At 43.8% G+C, this 19,763-nt stretch overlaps 2 protein-coding genes across 2 annotated transcripts in view; one reads left to right on the top strand and one right to left on the bottom strand.

The window, feature by feature from the left end:
- Window positions 1-19,763, top strand: part of MED12L (mediator complex subunit 12L) — a 479,380-nt gene that overhangs the window by 211,640 nt on the left and 247,977 nt on the right. The gene's annotated exons all lie outside the window — the stretch shown is intronic.
- Window positions 9,211-14,179, bottom strand: P2RY13 (purinergic receptor P2Y13). The gene is made up of 2 exons (XM_006115944.5): window positions 14,045-14,179; window positions 9,211-13,487 (listed from the first exon to the last, which is right to left on the bottom strand). Exon 2 carries the CDS (start codon window positions 13,470-13,472, stop codon window positions 12,462-12,464), a length of 1,011 nt encoding a protein of 336 aa, XP_006116006.3. The 5' UTR covers window positions 13,473-13,487; window positions 14,045-14,179; the 3' UTR covers window positions 9,211-12,461.

Genomic DNA, 19,763 nt, shown 5'->3' with positions numbered 1-19,763 from the left:
TCCTCCTCTAAAGTCCTTGATTTTGAATTTGTCTTTACCCAACCATGCCAACAACAGGAGACAGTTTTCCTCATCCTCACTTTCATGTCTTAAACAGACCCAGCTTGGAAAAACAGTGCTAATACCAGATGCGTCTAATCCCCTGCTTATCAGAGAGCCCCTATCACTGTACTGGTGCACTGTTCCATCCTATTGCCTGTATCCAAAACCCCCCCCCAAAACAAATAAAAAGAACGCCCACTCTAGAGTCTGAGTTGTGAATACACTTGTGCTTTTATCCAGTTTTTGTCAAAGGAAGGTATGCCTACGTGCTTCTGCATTTTTGTAAAAATGTGGTGTGCTTCCTGATTTCAGGAATTGGATGTCTGTTCCTCAAGGTCAGATCCTGTATGGCAAATGGCAGTCATACAAAGTGAGCCAGTGGAAACATACATTACGCTTCTGCATATTACCTTTTGGTCTTTTATCAGAAAGTACAAGCTGCAATCCCAGTAACTAGGTTATTCACTCCAGTTGGCTAGTTACACTGTAGCCACCAATGCTTCAGCTGCACTAACAAATTGCAAACTTACTGGTTTTGTTCTGAAGTGTTATCAAGTGCTAAGATAATTCCCACTAGGTTTTGTAGTGCGTTCCCCAAGTCTGTGCAGGATATAAGGTGCCCGCTGGCTTTATTGCAGACACTCATTAGTCTGCAAGCCTTACTCGTGGGTTATCCTCTTTATTAAGTTTTGTGACGTTTTTCTATAAGGTACGCAATCCCATATGAATTCTTCCTTTGGAGTATGACTTGCCTATAAAATGTAGGGTGGACAGACATGCATGTTCACTTACACGCACGCAATTCAATGAAAAATAAAGCTAGCCTTCTTTGACATAGTTTTAATACTTGTTAGGAAAGGCCAAGGTTTAGTTACTGGTATCCCAAAATATAATAGCTGGAATTTTTTAATAATGATTAATTACAATTGTGTTGGTCATGTTATAAATAACTAGCACACTAAAAGGGCTGAATACATTTGTTTCTTTCTGGGCATATGGCACCGACCTAATAGCTTTCCTTTGAATGATTGTATGTATTTTGATACGTCAGTGAAAATTGATGGAGTTTGAAAAGGTTAAAAATAAGATCATACGTGCGTTTTTTTAATCCAGATGTGCGTGCCAGTTCTCAAGCTGAAGCTTGTCAAGGCTAGCCCATGTCTAAAGGGAATACAGAGGGGTTAGTCATGAAAGTGGCATGAAAGAAATGAAAAACTTTGATGAAAAGAGCAGCTGAGAATCAACCCCATAACTTTATTATTATTCAGATTATTTAAAGGTGGAATGTGCTTGCAAATATATTATTCTAGTGATTATAGAGTAATTCTCACATTTCATAAGTCTTCAATAGATTTCTTAGAACAATTATTATGTTGCTTCATACTAAATCTTTTTATTGTCAGATTGTTAAGTTTATGTTTTAATACACATTTACCATCTGGAAAATACAAGTGATTTATTTATCGTGTTTTTAACCAAAAAGTAAGGGAATGAGCCAAACTTGACGCCTAGCTTGATTCCTCAGCAAGGCATGATTCCTCAGTCTTTCTAAAGTGGTATTCAACAAAGCTTTTGCGTTCTGTGTGTTTCAGGTGCAGAGGCTGACGATGTATTTTAATGTAATTCTGAAACATAAGTTTTGACTGCAAGTAGAATATTCTTCTGTTTTTAGAAACACCCACAGATTTATGGAACATGAAGACATGCCTACTTCTGTGTGCCTCTTTGGAAAATGAAGCTACTCTGAGATGTTGTTGACTTAACTGAGTGTGCACATGGAGAACAGTTATAACCACATCAGAGGAGGTTCTTAGAGTTTGTATGGCACTGTCCACTAATCATCTTCCTTTGATTGGAAATACACACATTAACTGTCAATGCCTATTCAGGCTCTTCTAGTGGACATTTATAAGTTTTAGCTTATGGAACTATATTTTTCTGCTTACTGCTTTACGGAAGTCATGTACTTTTGCTTTGTCCTGATACCCACTCTACTAAAGGGACAAAGAAAGGAATTCAGTAAGAACTAAAGTGCAAAAATATCTGTTTGTCTTCCCTTCATCTTCATACCCTTATTTTTGCACTTCAGCATTAGTGGATCACTAGTTGGAGTTATGTCTCTTGGGTGATTGGTTCCTCATTTCTGAAGGAGAACTACCACAGCTTGTATATTTAACTCATTTGGCTTAATTCCTATAATATTAGTATTTTGCCAATATCTATTTTAGGATTGATTTCATATAGCACCTCTAAGCTTGGATACCATGTATATCTTCCTTGGATTCCCAACTGCTGTCTACAACACAAATTTATTTCTAACAAATTGAGAGAGGTACTGTTGCCTTGTTAGAAGGCTTGCATGACCGCTGCTTAAAAATTAGGAGTATATATGGGGTCTAGTGTTGGTATTTGTGGGGCTCTTATGAACTTTTAATGCTTGACTGGGTTATTCCTACAGCTGAAAAAATGTGAAATCTGGTGATCTGAAGTTAAAATACCATGAAAAGACCAGCTCTCGTATTTAAAAACAGAGAATTGGGGCTTATCCAAATAAGACTATATTTAGCATGTGAGGTTCCTGCAGAACCTGGCTGCATGACCCTCTTAAAATGATTGGAAAACAAAATGACTTATAAATAAATTAAAAGTGGGCAGAATAAACTCAAGTGGCTGTTTTAGGGAAGTGACATAGAAAGCCCAGACAGGAAGTATGTGGGGGGCGTTATATATATTTTAGAGTGCATCTGTATGTCTGTCTGAGATTCCATTTGTTCAATAATTCCTCCTAAATGGTAAAAGCTTGGACCGCCAAATTTGGTAGGCAGCTTCCTCTTCTCCTAACTTAAAGAAAGGTTAGGTTTTGGTTATGCCAGGAGAACCAGAAGATCCAGGAAAAGACACTTTCTCATAATATGCAAAGGACAGTGCTGTTGTTCTGAGGGATGCAATATGAGAGTGGCTACTGGGGGCAGCAAGCCTGCAGGAGAGAGTTATATTGCAGTGTGTCCACTGGGGATAGCCGTACCACCAAGGGAGTGATCTGTTTATCCTTGTTGAGATGTAAACTTGGATTGCAAGTATCAGGAGACGATGCTTTTTTAATTGTTCCCATAACATAAGAACTAGGGGGTCACCAAAAGTTTAAAACAGCAAAAGGAAGTTTTTCTTCACACAACACAGTCAACCTGTGGAACTCTTTTCCAGAGGATGTTGTGAAGACCAGGACTTTAACAGGGTTCAAAAAAAAGAACTAGATAAATTCACGGAGGTTAGGTTCATCAATGGTTATTAGCCAGGATGGGTAGGAATAGTATCCCTAGCCTCTGTTTGTTAGAGGCTGGAAATGGATGATAGGAGAGGAATCACTTGAATACCTGTTCTATTCACTCCTTCTGGGGCATCTGGCATTGGCCACAGCTAGAAGACAGATACTAGGCAAGATGGACCTTTGGTCTGACCCAGTATGACCGTTCTTATGTTCTTGTTTTGAGGTTTCGCCGTCTTGCTTGCAAGCATACCAATAAGTAGCCTACCTGCCCCAAATCCTTTCATCCACTTCCAGCCCTTGGCTGTAGCCCACCCTCCAGCACAGCTTGCAGGCCACCAGGGAGGGGTGTGTCTTCTAGAGGCTGGGGCCAGCCCTCAAAGTCTCTCTCCCCTCAGACAGGCTTCAGGAAGTGGGGATGGGGACACTGCAGGCCAGGGCAGCCTTCTCTAGAGCTCCCCCTCCTTGGTGCAGGGAGCCTACAGGACATGAGGGTGCTGCTGGAGGCTGGGCCCAGCTCTGGGACCCTCACTCTCCTCTGCTGACAGCCTGCTGAACACAGAGGTCCCCTGGAGGCCTAGATTGAACCCCCAGAGCCTGCCCCCACCACAGACAGCCTGCAGGCCATTGGGATAGCACTATGGGGTGGGGACAGCCCCCAGAGCCTGCTCCCCTAGCGCAGAGAGGGGGGGCTGTTGGAGGCCAGTGCTGGTCCTCGGAATCTCACACTCCCTCTGAAACAGACTGCAGAGGGGGCCAGTGCAGGTTGGGGCCAGCCCCCAGAGCCTGCTACCAGTGCAGAGAGCCTGGACAGGCTGCAGGAAATGGAAGTGGCCCTCAGAGCCTCGCCCACCCTGAACAGGTTGTAGGCCACAGGGTGAAGACTGGACCCAGGGCCAGCTCTCTGAGCCTTGCATTCCCCTCAAGCTAAGTTGCAGGCTGCACCTAGCCCATGCAGCTCTGGTCTTCTGGGAGGAGCCACCCATCCCATGCAGCCCTGGCCCCGCAGGAGGAGTTGCTGGCTGGAGAGCACAACCCTGGCTCCATGGGATGAGCTGCTGCCACAGTAATGCCACTCTCAATGCTTTGGGGGTAAGCTTCCCCTCTCCCCCCGGCTTCTCATCTCCCTGCTTTGTCTTCCACTTTCTGTCCTCAGTCCTGCACTGCTCCCCCGTGCCTGAACCCCCCCTCCCACACCCAACCTCTTGCTCTGAGCCCTTCTCTCCCCAAATATTGCTACAGTTAAGGACTTGAGCAGCGCTGGGTACTTCTGCTAATAGTACATAAAGGAATAGTGCTGAGAGTCCACTTGGTGTACAGTAATGGTGAAGAGGAGGAGAGTTGTGAGAGAAGGGGTTATTGGGGTTATTTCTCAGAACCAATTTAAACCCCACACAAATGTTATAAAAGCTTCAGAGGGGTTTGCGAGTTAGTCTGTAACTGGGAAAACTTTTAAAAAAAAAGAATAGTCTAGCAGCATCTTAAAGACTAACAAAACATGTAGATGGTATTGTGAACTTTTGTGGGCACAACCCACTTCTTCAGATGAATGGAGTATTAAAAGTCCAGATCCAAGAATAAATAGGGAAAGGGGGAAAAATAGTGAATTAGAGTGTTCAAGTTACAAGAAGCTGATAAGAACAATTTGCACCTTCTCTGAGTACCCATTGTTTAGTTGGTTAAATCATTAGAATGTGGAAGGTAGTGTGCCAGCCAGCCAGTGACTTTATTCATACAGGCAGTCCCTGGGTTACGTACAAGATAGGGACTATAGGTTTGTTCTTAAGTTGAATTTGTATGTAAGTCGGAACTGCCTCCAGATTCAGCTGCTGCCACTGAAACTGACCAGGGGCTGACTACAGGAAGCCCGAGGCAGAGTTGCTCTGCCCCCAGCTTCCTGGAATCAGCCTGATCAGTTTCAACAGCTGCTGAATCTGGAGCCTGGGACAGAACAGCTGGGGCGCTGCCCGGTAGGTTCCCACAGGACCAACCTGGCAGCACCCCAGCTGCTCTACCCGAGGCGTCCCGCAACAAAAGCCTGGTCTGCTGGGGGGGGGGCGCACTAGCTGCACCCCCTCCCCGTCCAGCAGACCAGGGAGACCCGAGCAAAGCTGCCCAGGCGGCGGGACCCCCGCCGCCTGGGCGGCTTTGCTCCTGTCCCCCTGGTCTGCTGGGGGGGTCCAGCAAAGCCGCTGGACCCCTTCTCCCCCAGCAGACCAGGGACACCCGAGCAAAGCCGCCGCCTGGACGGCTTTGCTCGTTTGCTCGGGAGCAAAGCTGCCCAGGCAGCGGGACCCCCGCCGCCTGGGCGGCTTTGCTCGGGTGTCCCTGGTCTGCTGGGGGGTCCAGCGCCTTTGCTGGACCACCCCCCAGAAGACCAGGGAGACCGGGAGAAGCTTTTCTCGCCCCGGAGGACACGGGTGGCGACCCGCTGCCCGTGAGCTCCGGGGCGAGAAAAGCCCCGTTCGTAAGTGCGGATCCGACATAAGTCGGATCCGCGTAAGTCGGGGACTGCCTGTACCACTGTGATAGGAATCAAAATTGTAAATAATGTTAAGTTCCAATACTTCCCTGTGTATTTGGCTTGTGGAATTGGCGTGAAACAACGTGGTGACTTTGAGATCCATTAATGAATGCCCGGGCAGGTTAAATTGTTCTCCAACAGGTTTTTTGTGTATTTCGTTTTCAGATATCTGATTTGTGTCCATTAAATCTTTCCTGTAGAGACTGTCTAGTTTGGCAGCAAGGCATTGCTGGCACTTGATGGCATAGATCACATTAGTGGATGTGCAGTTAAATGAACCCCTGATATAGTGGCTGATGTGGTTGGGTCCAGTGATGAAATCACTTGTGAAGATTAAGAATGAGGTTTAAATTGGTCAGTTAGTCAATAGATAGTGTGTCTGTTCTTTTCCTCACCATGGTGGTAGAACACAAGAGAGAAATTTGATGTTCTAATTAAAGGAAAAGCTCTTCTTCAGTAATGATGCATCAAATCCAAAGGAGCCTATAGTGAAAATCTTATGCTTGTTGTTTTCTTCCTGAATGGCTGCTCTGTCAGCCAAAACCAGGGTATTTTTTTAGTATCAGTTCTGGAATCTAAGATGCTCCAGCCAGCCTTGTCAAATTGCATTTGTGAAAAGATTAAGCTCTGGAAAGCCATCCAGAGTGTGAAATGTTGGTTTAGGGTTTATATAGGAATTACATAAATCCATTCACTGCATGAAAGAGACAAAAAAGAATAATCTTTGTGGTGAGGTTTCTGGTACTTCCTGGCTGTGGTCAAGTCAGAAGTCTCCTGTGAGTGTCTTCAAGCATTTCTGCTTCCAGCTTCAGACAAAAGCAAAAAGGATGGAGGCAAAGAAAGCTGTGAAAATAGAAAAAAATCTTTAAAAAGAATGGCTGGAGAGTGTGGGTGAATTTCAGGGGGAAGTTTACCTCTGATAGTTTGTCCATTCCTTATTTTAATAAATACAGTGTTACCTTCTTGTTTTGTCAGTGCAAGCCATGTTGGTTGACACTTGGCCATGTGACCTCCAGTAAAGCAACTATGGATTTGAATTTTCTTTTATACTATGGGACATTAAATTTCTATTGTAAAATAGTGTTAGGCAAAGCAAAACAATTTTCTGGTCTGACTATATTTGTTGAGTTGTAAAATTGCACTGCAAATCTCAGGAGAACATGATTTTTATAATATTTCCAACATGCTGTAAGGCCAGCATTTTGACAGTTTGTTTCCTGTTCTCCAGAGGGAAACCAGAAATGTAAAAACATGTGAAAAGACAGGACAATGTGCAAACATTTCAAAATCTAACAGATGCTTCTTTCTAAACTGAGCAAAAATTGGGTGTCTTTTATTTTTGCAACAACTGTGCCCTTTTATAAGTATTCATATTTCTGTCTGTACTATAAATGTTCATATTTCTGCCTCTGTCACGGTCATAAGATGTAGGCAGATAAAAAAAGCTGATTCAGATTTCTGTAAAACCTTTGACACACCCCTATTTTAATGAACAACTCAGTTCATATTGTGGTTACACCCTCCATTAGCTGGTATTGCCTTGCTGCATGTACTGTGCAGAATATGTTTTCAGCATATGTGAAAAGACAAAATAAAAAGTTTCCTTCTTCAAGGTCTGTTAGAAATTTGCATAGAGCTTTATCATAGAGTTATTCTACAATGAGCTGCATGGGACTCTCTCTCATTACACTCAAGATAAGCTTGAATTACAGTTTAGATTGAGAAGCAGAACCATATCTGACCTTAGTGAAAGTCATGGAGCTGTTTACATTCAAAGTTATGGTACAGCCCATGAAAAAGACTTGTCTTAGTTGTAAAGTTTGATTCTGAATCTGATCCAAAGTTCTCCAAAAGACAGTAATTGGGTTGGGGGAATAGGTTTTTAGATCTTCTGTTGTGGTTTGTGTCTAACTCTAATTTAGTATGCAGCCAAACTTTGTGCTGCCTTGGTTCTAGCAGCATGGTTTGAGGAATGGCAGCACAGTACAAGCATGTTGTACCATGGCGGTGGGGAAATGGAAGCCCTGCCATGGAATCTCTGAGAGAAAGTTAAGTACCTCAGGCAAAGCTTCAGCTCCATCTCCAAGCAGGATTCTACCAACGTCTGTGTGCACATCGATGCTCTGGACATAACAAGGACCAAGGCTGGGCTTGGCTAGCTCCCAGGAAGACCGTCTTCGTTCGCCCCGCGCTGCTGCACCTCTTCCCCCTATGGCTTCAAGAGCAATTTACCAAGCTGCTGCCCTCCCCTCCTCTACCCTGCTGCAACAGAAACTTTCTGCCTGTGCTTTCGCAGCCCACCCCACTGCGATACATAGCGACTAACTGCCCCACGTGGCTGCTGTGGCCCCCCCTCCTTCAGTTGCACTGGAACAACCCTGCATGCCCTCTGTCCTTCTCCCCTCCTTCCACCCCCTGACCCTTTCCCCTTGCAGCTGTGCTAGTGCATCTTAGCATTCTGGGCCACTCGGATCCCCTCTCCTTCGGCTGCACTGAATCAACGCCTTGCATCGCCCACCCCACCTGCATAGCAACTTACCCTACATTTCTTTGCTTGCTGCATGGCCCCATGGCCCTTTCCTTGCTTCATGCTCTATATCCAGTTGTTGAGAGTCCTTGCAAACATTGGGACTTAAGAAAAAATTCTTACTGCCTGACACACTAGTTGTCACCAGATTGACCCTAAGACCTTTGTCCGTTTTCACCTCTTCATCAATAACTTCTGACTCTGGAGCAAAGATTTCTGATGACTTTGCTCTGGGAAATTTGCACACTCCTGGGGTATGGACGTGGGGTCCTGTTACAAGTTCCCCTTTTGGGGTTCATGTCTTCCCCACTCCCCTCTGTTTACCAAGTACCAGTTTAAGCCGCTGTGCACGGTAGCGGTTTCTTGGTTTGTTTTATTCTTATATTACGCGGGTCACGCCGTATGGTTGTTTTCCCATACAGCACTGGATTTGCACCCAGGATACCGGAGAAGAGGGTTCGGGCCCTCCCTCTCTCCGAACCCCAGCCCAGGGCCCTAAGGCGGGGACCTAGGTACCTGCTCAGTGGAGGGGGCTGTGGCCCCTAAACTCCTCCACTCACTGGGTCCACGACCCTGCCCTGGGCAACATCTTCCCCAGTTCCGCGTTTATGTCCGACCGGTGGAGGCCGGGTTAAAGCTCACCCTGGTCGATCGCTCTCCTGGGTCCTCCCATCACACACTCTGGCATACACCTTCTCCGCTCTCCGGTTGCCGTCTCCCCTCTCCTCCGCTCCTCCTCCTCCTCGGGCTTCCCTACCTCCTTTTAAACTCCCTGCCGTGGCGTCCGGTGCTCCGCCTTCCCCGGCATCCCCGACCCCCCCCTTCCTGGATCATTTGGGTGATGTCTCAGGTGATGTCATCCATCTGCGCCCCTGGCAGTGGATGGGCCGCATCTCCCACTCTGCCGCCCACGCTCTTTCTGGCCGTTCCCCGACTGGGCTCCGCGTCTCCCTGGACTCCCCAATTCGGAGTTTGGGAGGGGTTCCCGTGCGGGGCGGAGGTGCCCTGTCACAGGTCCCCATCCAGGTTTGCATCTAGTTCTTATATACATCATGTTTTGGGTGCAGTACCAGAGCAGCTGTTTGCCTCTGTCAGCTTCTGGTGTGCCTGACAGAGTTATCTTGGCTTTGCATACCCCTTCTTGCATAGGGCTTTTGAAATGTGGCTGTATTTGTTCCAGTTCCTATTGGTCACTTGCAGCTGTGAGTACAGCAATTCTTCACCCCACACATCAATAAGATCTTAAAGCCCTGCATTTCTCCAAGCAGGAGAGCACTTTGAGCGACACTCACCCCTGGCTCACTGCGAAGACAGCATGAGGACAACTATACAATGAGCCAGGAGAACCAATATACTATGATCCAGACACCAGGAAATGGATTTTTAAAGTTCCTGGGGTTTGTAGGTGGGGAGAGGTGCATCTGTTTACTTGTTTACATGTCTGCAGAGCAGCAGAGTTCATTGTGCTGGCCAGAATGGCTAATCAGACACAGTGAGAAACATCTTGGAGACCAATAAACTCAACGTAGTGCATACTATGTGAATGTCAACAATAAAGGTGGGGTAGAGACAAAAGTCTCATGTGGAGGTGGAAGTTTTTTGTTACCAAAAATGGGGGTATGCCATTACTTTTGCTACATTGCAATGTGAACGCTCTCTGGGTTTTGTTGTCAGAAAGGGGTTCTTGGAAACAAATGTAGACAAGGCCTTAATGATGAGTGGTTATCTAAAGTCAATTTCATCAATCAAAGGGTCCTTCTGATCCCAAAGGACCAGCTACATACTCCATTCAACATGTAATTCAAATTTTACCCAATGATCACGCTATTGCCAATCCTTCAGTATCTAATATCAGTAGTTCCTTGACAATATGCTAGCTATATGCCTTGTAGGAGTAAACATTTGAAATACAGATATACAATTAATAATCATAACTTGTCAAATACAAAAATTCACATGCCCATAAATGGCATAATCATATGCATCATGTCATAACTTTTCCATGCCACACTTTATGCAAGATTTGTTGCAATTATATAACAGTAGTAGCAACAATGATCTATGTTGTCATATTTTAATCAGACAATGTCACACCACAGAGTACACGGCCATTAAAAAAGGACTAGGAAGATCCTCTACAAGGGCTGTCAGGGTTTAAAATGGAAAAAGTCTTTAGGGAGTGGTGAGTTTGAATTCTATTGCATTTTGCCTTTTCAGGGTAACCCTGCAAAACTGTCATCTTTCAACCCACAAAATGGTTAAAAACTGGTAATTTCCCCCCCAAAAATACGTTTTTCAGGGCATTGTCAATATTTCCTGAAATTTGCCTGAATTCAACAAATAGTTTCATCCAAAAATAAATTGGAAAAAATCTTTTGAAAATGTCAAAACATTTTTTGTTTTGACACTTTTAGAACAAAACATTTTGATTTGACCTGAACAAATGTTTTTCATTGCTCCTCCCTAAAATGATTTTAAAAAGTTGGTTGCACTTCTAAACTCTTCTTGTGGGGATTTTTTTTTTTTTGGTTTGTTCTCCTGGTATCAGATGAGTAGAATCTGGCAGGTAGTTCAGGGTGGAAGGAGAGAAGAGGGCTTGTCTAATATTATTTATTCCCACCTCTGCACTCAGAGTTTATGAATTCAGGGATTCGGGTATTAAATGCCCACAGCAAGGGATGGGAGGCACATTTTAGGTTTTACTCACCAATGGGTGAGCTGAAATACAGGACTGGATGCTGAATGGCTCTCAGCCTAGTCTTCCTAAAACACAACCACCCTGGGATTTGGAAAGACTTATACAAAAATAGAATGGCTGTGCCTCTCAGCCCAAGTTAACTCCTGCTGCTTCAGTGCTGCCTCCCATACACAAATATCTTCTCCTTTCCTCATCGCTACAGTGCCAAGGAGGGAAAAGTGGGAGATGGAGGAGACAAGAAAATGAGAGATGCAATGTGCAGTTGGGGAGAGGTAGGGAATGACTTGCCCCATCTACCTCATTATAATTTTCAGTATCAAGCAAAATTCTTCTTCCTCTCTGCTACCATGTGGTTCCATATATAGTAAGCAACAACCAGCAGTGCCATTTAAGAGCAACAAAACCTTAACATTTAATAGGAGCCTCCCGATTCAATATGCAAAAATCTGCAGTTTCTCTTAGATGCCACTGAACTCTATGCTAAAGTGTACCTAGTTTCTCAGGTGCAATAGAGAGAAGTTAAATATTTGTCTACTCTGCCATATGCATCTTGTTACCCAAGTTAGGCAAAGTATTTTTAGTCCATGCTCTTATTCACCATCTCCAATCACTATATTGTCTTTATTTACTTGAATTAGAGGTGCAAAAACCCAACCAACCAAAAATAAAACCAAAAAACCCCCACAACCAAACAAATCTTAGTGCTTTCTATTCCTGTTAGCTACTTAAAGCTAACATAGCAGTGTGATAGAAATGTAGCCGTTTTAGTCTGGTGTAGCTGAAACAAAAAACAGGACTATGTAGCACTTTAAAGACTAACAAGATGGTTTATTAGGTGATGAGCTTTCGTGGGCCAGACCCACTTCCTCAGATCAAATAGTGGAAGAAAATTGTCACAACCATATATGTTTTTTGTTATAGCAGTGTGAGAATGTGAACATCTATTCTAATTGTATTATCATTTACATGACTTTTCTATATGTCCTAACACCTGTGCAATCTCACTGAAGGCAGTGAGGTTTCACAATTATCACTTGAGATACACTGTTAAGACATTGTGACTGCACAGGTGCCTTGAGGAAATTTTGGCTGGCAGAACTTTTTTTAGTGATGATGATTCATCAGGTTAAAAGAACCCAATTTCTTTCTTGGACTCCAAGCTGAGTTTTTGGGCCTGGCAGTTAGAGAAACACCATTTTATTTGTTTAAGTGAGTACCTTTTGACAATATAACTGCACAAATGTGAAAAGACTATGCCATTTTTAAAAAGTCACATTTCAGAGAAGAACAGTACTTTAAGTTTAGTTCTAGAACAAAACACCTCGACACAAAGTAAATTTTAATTTCTCTGCAAATATTTTAGTGCAAATTACAGAAAGCTATAAAGTTATACCAAATCAAGAAGCTATACAGATATCCTGGTGTCCAAAAGGATTGTTTGATTTTCCCGAATTGTATTGCTAAATTTTTTCATTTTAACACAGAATGCTTTTTCTACAAATGATCTGCACAAAATTATATATATCAAAGGATCCATGCAAATATTTGTAGTAGCTATCCAAAGAGTACTTTCTTTAGCAATGAATAAAAGGTTCTGTACCTTGCAGTCCATTTTATTGCTAGTTTGAGTTAGTGTGTATGGTACTCTAGAAAAATGATACGGAGCAAAGCATATAAAAAAGACCACTACAATGATGAATACTTTCCCACTAGTTCTCTGCTTGTTTTTTCTATCTTTCTTTTGAGTTTTTATATAAGACTTATAAACCTTTTTGGTAATAATTGCATAAAATATAATCATTAGAATTAACACAGTCCAGAAGATAAACTGACATATATAATTGACAGCTGCATGCCATTTCAGTCCTAAGTGATTCTTCAGAGAAGCACATTTCTTCACAGACATAGGTGTGGCTTCATTGTTTGATAAAATCATATTTGGCAAGGAAAGGACGAAGAAGAAAAGCCAAACGAGACCTGAAAGAATTTGTGCGGCAGTGATATTTTGCACCCAAAACTTCCCAAAAGGTCGCACAATCTTGAGAAATCGGTCAAAAGCAGTAAGTCCAAGTAGTACTATGCTAACATACATGGTTTCATAAAATATCACAGCTGAAAAGCGACAAACAAAAGCTTTAAGTTGCCATGGTCCCAGTCCTGAATCAGTAAGAATTTTCAAAGGAAGCATAAGAGTCATAATAAAATCAGAAACCAATGTGTTTTTGAGGTAGACGATGAAAGTCGAAGAACTTGGAATGTGGAAAAAAGCCTTAATAGCCAAACTGTTCAATATAACTCCAGTGAGGAAAATAACAGTGTATAGGATTGGGAATACAATATGTACAATTCTGGTGTCTCTGTGGCATTGTCCAGAAAGAGATGTTCCATTGGTGATGTTGATGTTACTCCAGTTCATTGTTTAAAAGAGAAGCTGAAGATAAAAGTGTATTTTTTTTAAAAAAGTTAGTATTTATAATATGGCATGCTACAGACCTGTGAATAATGCATTCAGAAGTATCTTAATTCATTGCATTAACTACATCTGTTGACTAAATTTGTGCTCTATTTCCTGTAGAAATTAAACCCTTTCCCTTTGTAAACCTTTGGGAAAATATATTTTCTGGATTATTTTATTATTTTCTAACATACTATACATTAAAGTAGGACTCTGTTAGTATACTAACATAGATTGGTATCATAGCAGTGGCTAGAAGACAGTTTGTTCCATGGAACATTTAAAAAAATATATATATAACCTTGAGTATAAATATCAGGGTTAGGGCTTAAAAGCAACATGTTCCAAGGGGAATAACTGTACTGTGAATTAATAATAGCATACAGGTTTTAACATTTCTTGCTAAAAGAAAATTATATTTCATTTCTTAGCACAATTTTAAAACATTCATCTGAGCAGAAGACATAAAAGCATAAGTCATTAGCATAATCTAAATACTGAATAATCTCTATGAATATAGGTATTTTAGGTACCTGGAAAAAGAGTTATGATAACAAGAAATTCTCCTTTGTGTTGAAGGAATACTTGGTGGTGGTTTCTATGCTGAATGAAATCTTCACTTGTACATTTAAGAATAGTGAAGTGTCTTTACAAGCGGAACACAATTGTATTTTTTTTCAATGTTCCTTCCTCATTTTCATGCACTAAGTTAACCCATTTTGTGTCTACTAAAGTGTAGAAGGCGGGGGCCGGCAAGAGATTTAAAAAATAATCGTCCAATAACGGCTTCTGTTTAAAATCTCCCCAAGGCCACAGATTCCTTGGCTTTGGATTGGTATTGCTGTCACCATGCAAATTCAAAAACACTTTTGAGACCCAGGATGAAGCAGTTGGGAATTTCTTCCTGTGGGATACCCTCAAGCTCTTTAACCCTCTGTAATTTTCTTAATAGCTGGCTTTTCTGTCTTAGGCATGTGCACATTTACAGGTTTTCAGAGAATAGGCTTTCCAGTCTGTGCCAGGACCCTCCATGGGATTCATGCCCTCTGCAAGGAACACATGAGTACATACACCACAAAGGATGCTCTGTTATGCAAGTACTGGTCAACCATCGGAACAGATTCATGTATATTAACATGGAGTACACTGGCAGGGTGCACAGTGTCAGGGTGTTCAGAGATGGACTTCATCTTCATGGAGCAGCTGTGATACTGTTCCAATTGAATAACATTATTATAAATGAAGTTGTCCTCATTGCCATTCTAAGGGACATGTTGATATGACTTGGGAAACCATACACTATTTTCAATGGACATGGCAAAAAAAGGTTCAATTATATATGTTCAATAGATGTGGAATGGTGATGGAAAGTGCATTGAGCAGGCTGAAATCCCATTGGCACTACCCTCAAAACCATCCGGAAGTCAGTGGCAGTCTGCATTATCGTGGCTTGCAGCACTCTCACCAGTGTCTGAGAAGAGAATGGGGAATCTTCAGCAGGAATGGACTCAAGGCACTGCTGGATGAGTGAACTGGAGAACAGCCAGTGTACGTACTGCCTGCTTACTGTGTTTCCACTTTCCCATTTATGACAAAGAATGAAATGGTATTTGAGGTGGTTCTGTGATGAGGATGGACCAGCAGTGGGAAGATTTTTGTAAATGTGTTGTATCGTGTATGGACTCTGCAAACACTTTGATAAATGTATGGAGATGACACATGCATTTTATCCATACTGTCGTTTGCAGTTTGAGTTGCTAAATTATGGTCATGAAAGTTTCAGATTGGGCATGGGATGACACTCATTACAGTTTGTGCCACTTTTAGCATTGCAAATAATAACACTTGCACTTGTAGCCTTGTGTAAATTCAATGAGTAACTGGCAGTAATTTCATGGTAACTGATTGTTTAACTCTTTCCCTCCTTTCTCAGTGTGAATTTGAAATAATGTGGCATCTGGGGGAAGGCAAAGTGTCAATAGAGAAGTGATATGCATTCTACCCTGAAAAAATCTCAGCTTGAATGAATAACTTCATAGGCCCATAATCTGGAAATCCATCCCATTATACATAGATAACAAACACAGCAACAGAAATTAACCAGGTTTTCAGCACTTGTTTTGATGACAGTTCTGCAGGAAGCTGCTCTCTGGGACATTCCCCAAAGAGGTCCTCAAAGTATGGACCCAGGTTGTGCTGTAGCTTCTTTGGCATCACAGCCTCTTCAGTTACCAGCCTCAGCACCAGAGTCACTTCTTGTTTTTAATCCTGCAGCTCAGTGGCCTCCGATAATACCTGTGAGGGAGAGATTATAAAATCACAACTCTCCCTCAGTGGTGTGTCATGCACTGGTGGTTGAGTGCTTGATGCAGTGACCGGTACGCATTAGTATTTCTTATACAAGTTAAGAAAATGGGGAGTTTCAGGAGGTGCTAGTAGCATCCTTGGTTCAATGATAGTTTAATTCAGGTGCTTAATTTGCTTTCTGTATTGTTCTGCTGTCCAGTTGATCTGTAGTTCTGCCTGTCATGTCAATATAATTTTGTAGATGAGATTACTCCTTATGCTCTTACTGAATGTATTGCTTGCTATGCCACAGAAGATAAACAGAAGTCAGCTCTGTTTCTCTGGTTAGCTAGTAGTGTGCCTGACTTCCGCTGGTTGCTGGCCATAGCCAGTGCAAATCAGTGTTGCCTGTGTTGTTTCCATGTGGTTGCATTTGAATCAGGTGGATGCCTTGGGTTCAGGAGAATGAATGTAAATTTTGGGATTGAAGACTGGGAAGCACAGCGTAGGGTATTGTGGGATAGCATTGGCAGACTCTCCAGACTTGAAGTCTGGTGATTGGACTTGTGTTCCCAATGCAAAATGACTGGGTTCTGACCTATATCACAGCACTATTCTGACCACGGGTCCAAGTAAAGCTAATTTCTGTGCAAATGGAAAGGGCATCTTGGGCTTAAACCTGAGCCCAGATTTAGTGTGTTATGTACACTGCACATATGTATACCATCAAGGACTGCTGTGCAGTAGCTTCATTGACAGAAGTTTAGAGCAGAAAATTTGGGGAACATGGTTAGTGGGTCCATCAGCCAACATCCCCACTTCTCTTTTTCCTGGCTTTCTCCAGCCCCTTTCCCATCTGATGCTTAGGAGTGTTTGTACTGTATACATTTTTTTTCTTGTCTTCTGTTAGAGAGAAGCACTTATTGGATCAAGCTGCTGAAAACTGCAAAATAACCAAACCTGCTGGCCCTCATCTATGTGCACTGCCTCTGACAATAAGGGTATGTCTACACTAGAAAGTTAGTTCGAACTAACGGACGTTAGTTCGAACTAACTTTCCTATGCGCTACACTAGCGCTCCGCTAGTTCGAATTTGAATCGAACTAGCGGAGCGCTTAGTTCGAACTAGGAAAACCTCATTTTACGAGGACTAACGCCTAGTTCGAACTAGCTAGTTCGAACTAAGGGCTGTGTAGCCCTTTAGTTCGAACTAGTGGGAGGCTAGCCCTCCCCAGGTTTCCCTGGTGGCCACTCTGGCCAACACCAGGGAAACTCTATGCCCCCCTCCCGGCCCCGGACCCCTTAAAGGGGCACGGGCTGGCTACGGTGCCCGTGCCAGGTGCAAGCCTGCCAGCACCCAGCTAGCAGACCCTGCACCTGGCACGGCACAGAGCCACCCACCCGATGCCTCCCAGCCCACCCCCTCTTGCCGGGACCAGGCTGGCGGCTCCCGGGAGCTTGCCCTGGACCGCAAGAGGCGGGCACCTTCCTGGGCTAGTGCGGACATCGTGGACCTCGTCCACGATCTCCGCACTAGGCACAGGAAAGTGGCCGTCTAGGGCAGGAGAGCTGCCAGCCTGGCCACCCAGGAGCAGGTGTGCATGAAAATCAAGGGGGTCCACTGAGACCCCCGACCCTGAGCCCTGAGCTTACAATGGCCGTCCTGGGTCAGACCAAAGGTCCATCTAGCCCAGTAGCCTCTCTGCCAACAGCGGCCAACCCTAGGGACCCTGGAGGGGATGGACCGAAGACAATGACCAAGCCATTTGTCTCGTGCCATCCCTCTCCAGCCTTCCACAAACTTTGGGCAGGGACACCACTCCTACCCTCTGGCTAATAGGACTCCATGGACCCAACCTCCATCACTTGATCTCACTTCCCTTTAAACTCTGTTCTAGTTCTAGCCTTCACAGCCTCCTGCAGCAAGGAGTTCCACAGGTTAACTATTTGCTTTGGGAAGAAGAACAACTTTCTCTTACTAGTTTCAAGCCTGCTACCCATTCCTTTCCTTTGGTGTCCTCTAGTCCTTCTTTATGGGAACTCATGAAGAACTTTTCTGAATGCACCCTCTCCACCCAACCCCTGCTTTTAGAGACCTCTATCCTGTCCCCCCTCCGTCTCCTCTTTTCTAAGCTGAACAGTCCCAGTCTCTGTAGCCTCTCTTCATCTGGGACCTGTTCCCAACCCCTGATCATGTTAGTTGCCCTCCCCTCTCCCAGCCTTTCTCTTCCCCTCTCCCACCTCCTTTTCCCAGTCTCCCCCAGTTTTTTTCAATAAAGACAGAGTCAATGTTGGAAGAAACATTAGCTTTATTTTGTACATCAATAAGAAGGGGGGCTAGGGAAGGGCAAGTGGAAGAAGGTGAGGGAGGAATGGGGCACGAGCCCCCGATGGGGAGGACTGGGCTGGCTCTGCGGGCTTCTGGGGGTGGAAGCTCTCCTGCAGCCCCCCAATTACTCCCTCTCCCCAGATGGCAGCCTGCGGCAAGTGCAGCCGGGCTGATGGCCGAGTGGTGTGATGTGCCCAGTGTGGGCACTCAGGGCACTCCAAGCCAGAACTTCTTTGCAAGCGGGGCACCCCTTAGAACTGTGTGTCCGGGGTGGGGGTCGGGACCCTTTAAGCGCAGCCCTCGGCTAGCCTGAGACAGTATCTCCATGCTCTAAGTCCTCCTTTTATGCCCTGCCGGCACTGCTTCCGGCCATCATTAAGCCCTGTTCAGAGTCCACTCAATGTGGACTTACTAGTTCGAACTAGCAAAACGCTAGTTCGAACTAGTTTTTAGTTCTAGATGCGTTAGTTCGAACTAGCTTAGTTCGAATTAACTAATTCGAACTAAGTTAGTTCGAACTAGCGCTGTAGTGTAGACGTACCCTAAGAGTGTTGTTTGAAGTTTTCCTTTGTTCTGTCCTCACATCTCTCAGTATGTGAAATATTTCCAGTATAATAACCAGGCTCCACTTCAACATTAGCATTAGTTTTTGTGTGTAAGTTCGTGTATATTTCAACACAGCACTTAAAGGTCTTTAAGTGAAACTCTTCCTGTATGTTATGCTACTCGTGAGTACTGTGGATCCCTACAACTATTTCATCAGTGTTAGGAAATCCTGTTTACAGTCCTGTCTTAAGTAAGCACGAAGAACCACAGCTTGCTCAACTACAAAATCATCAGAGTTGCACTGACATATTTGGGAACTATATTAAATAACTGCATGACATGGGAAATTGCTGGCGCATGAGGGGAACTAGAGGCAAGAATAACCTATTTTACATTACAGTGAAGTACTGGGCATAATAATGCTGAATCATCTCTCCAACTGGAGTTTATTTATCATGATAGCTTTGTTTTTAAATGTAGGCTATGAGCAGCCTTAAATCAGATTGTGAATCATACTTTCTTCTCCATTTAGATATTTTTGTTGATGCTGCTCACATCTGAGACTAAGCCTGTCCATTTGTATTGATGTGGACGCTACTGCTCATTCAGATCTTTCAAAGACTGACTTCAATTTCAGTCAGTGGCCAGGATGATCACATGCCGACAAAAAGCTCTCACCCTGTTAAAATGGTGGAAAGACTCTCTTCAGATGTGCAAGGGAGTACTCTTCTCTGTGCTTGTGCCTACCAAGACTCTACCTGTCTGAATTTTGATATTTTATTGTGCAAAACAACCCAATAGAAATCCTGTAGAGAATTGTACAAAGATACCAGTTAAAAGACAGATGTCAACTGATTTGATGCACCTCTGTAGATATGTAAGGGAGAGAGTGCATGTTGGGCCCTTTCTTTCCCCTTGCTTGCTGCCAGTATTGTAGATAGCAGCGTAGAAGAGAGAATAGCTTCCCTGAGGTTCCTAATTCATCTCCTGTGTAGGTGGCCAGGGAGCAGGCAGAGTGTTGGGTGTTCCCATTCAGTGAATCAGTCAGTGGACCAGGACAGATAATCAGTTCTAGAGTCACAGATTGCTTC

This window comes from Pelodiscus sinensis, chromosome 10, assembly GCF_052426305.1.
Source record: "Pelodiscus sinensis isolate ZL-2025 chromosome 10, ASM5242630v1, whole genome shotgun sequence".
In the NCBI taxonomy this organism is placed as follows: Eukaryota; Metazoa; Chordata; order Testudines; family Trionychidae; genus Pelodiscus; species Pelodiscus sinensis.
The sequence above is the reverse complement of the archived record's forward strand: the minus strand, read 5'-3'. Positions and strand labels throughout refer to the sequence as shown.

What these genes read in the sequence shown, in the direction of transcription:
- P2RY13 (XM_006115944.5), bottom strand. Translation starts at nt 13,472, where the DNA reads ATGAACTGGAGTAACATCAACATCACCAATGGAACATCTCTTTCTGGA.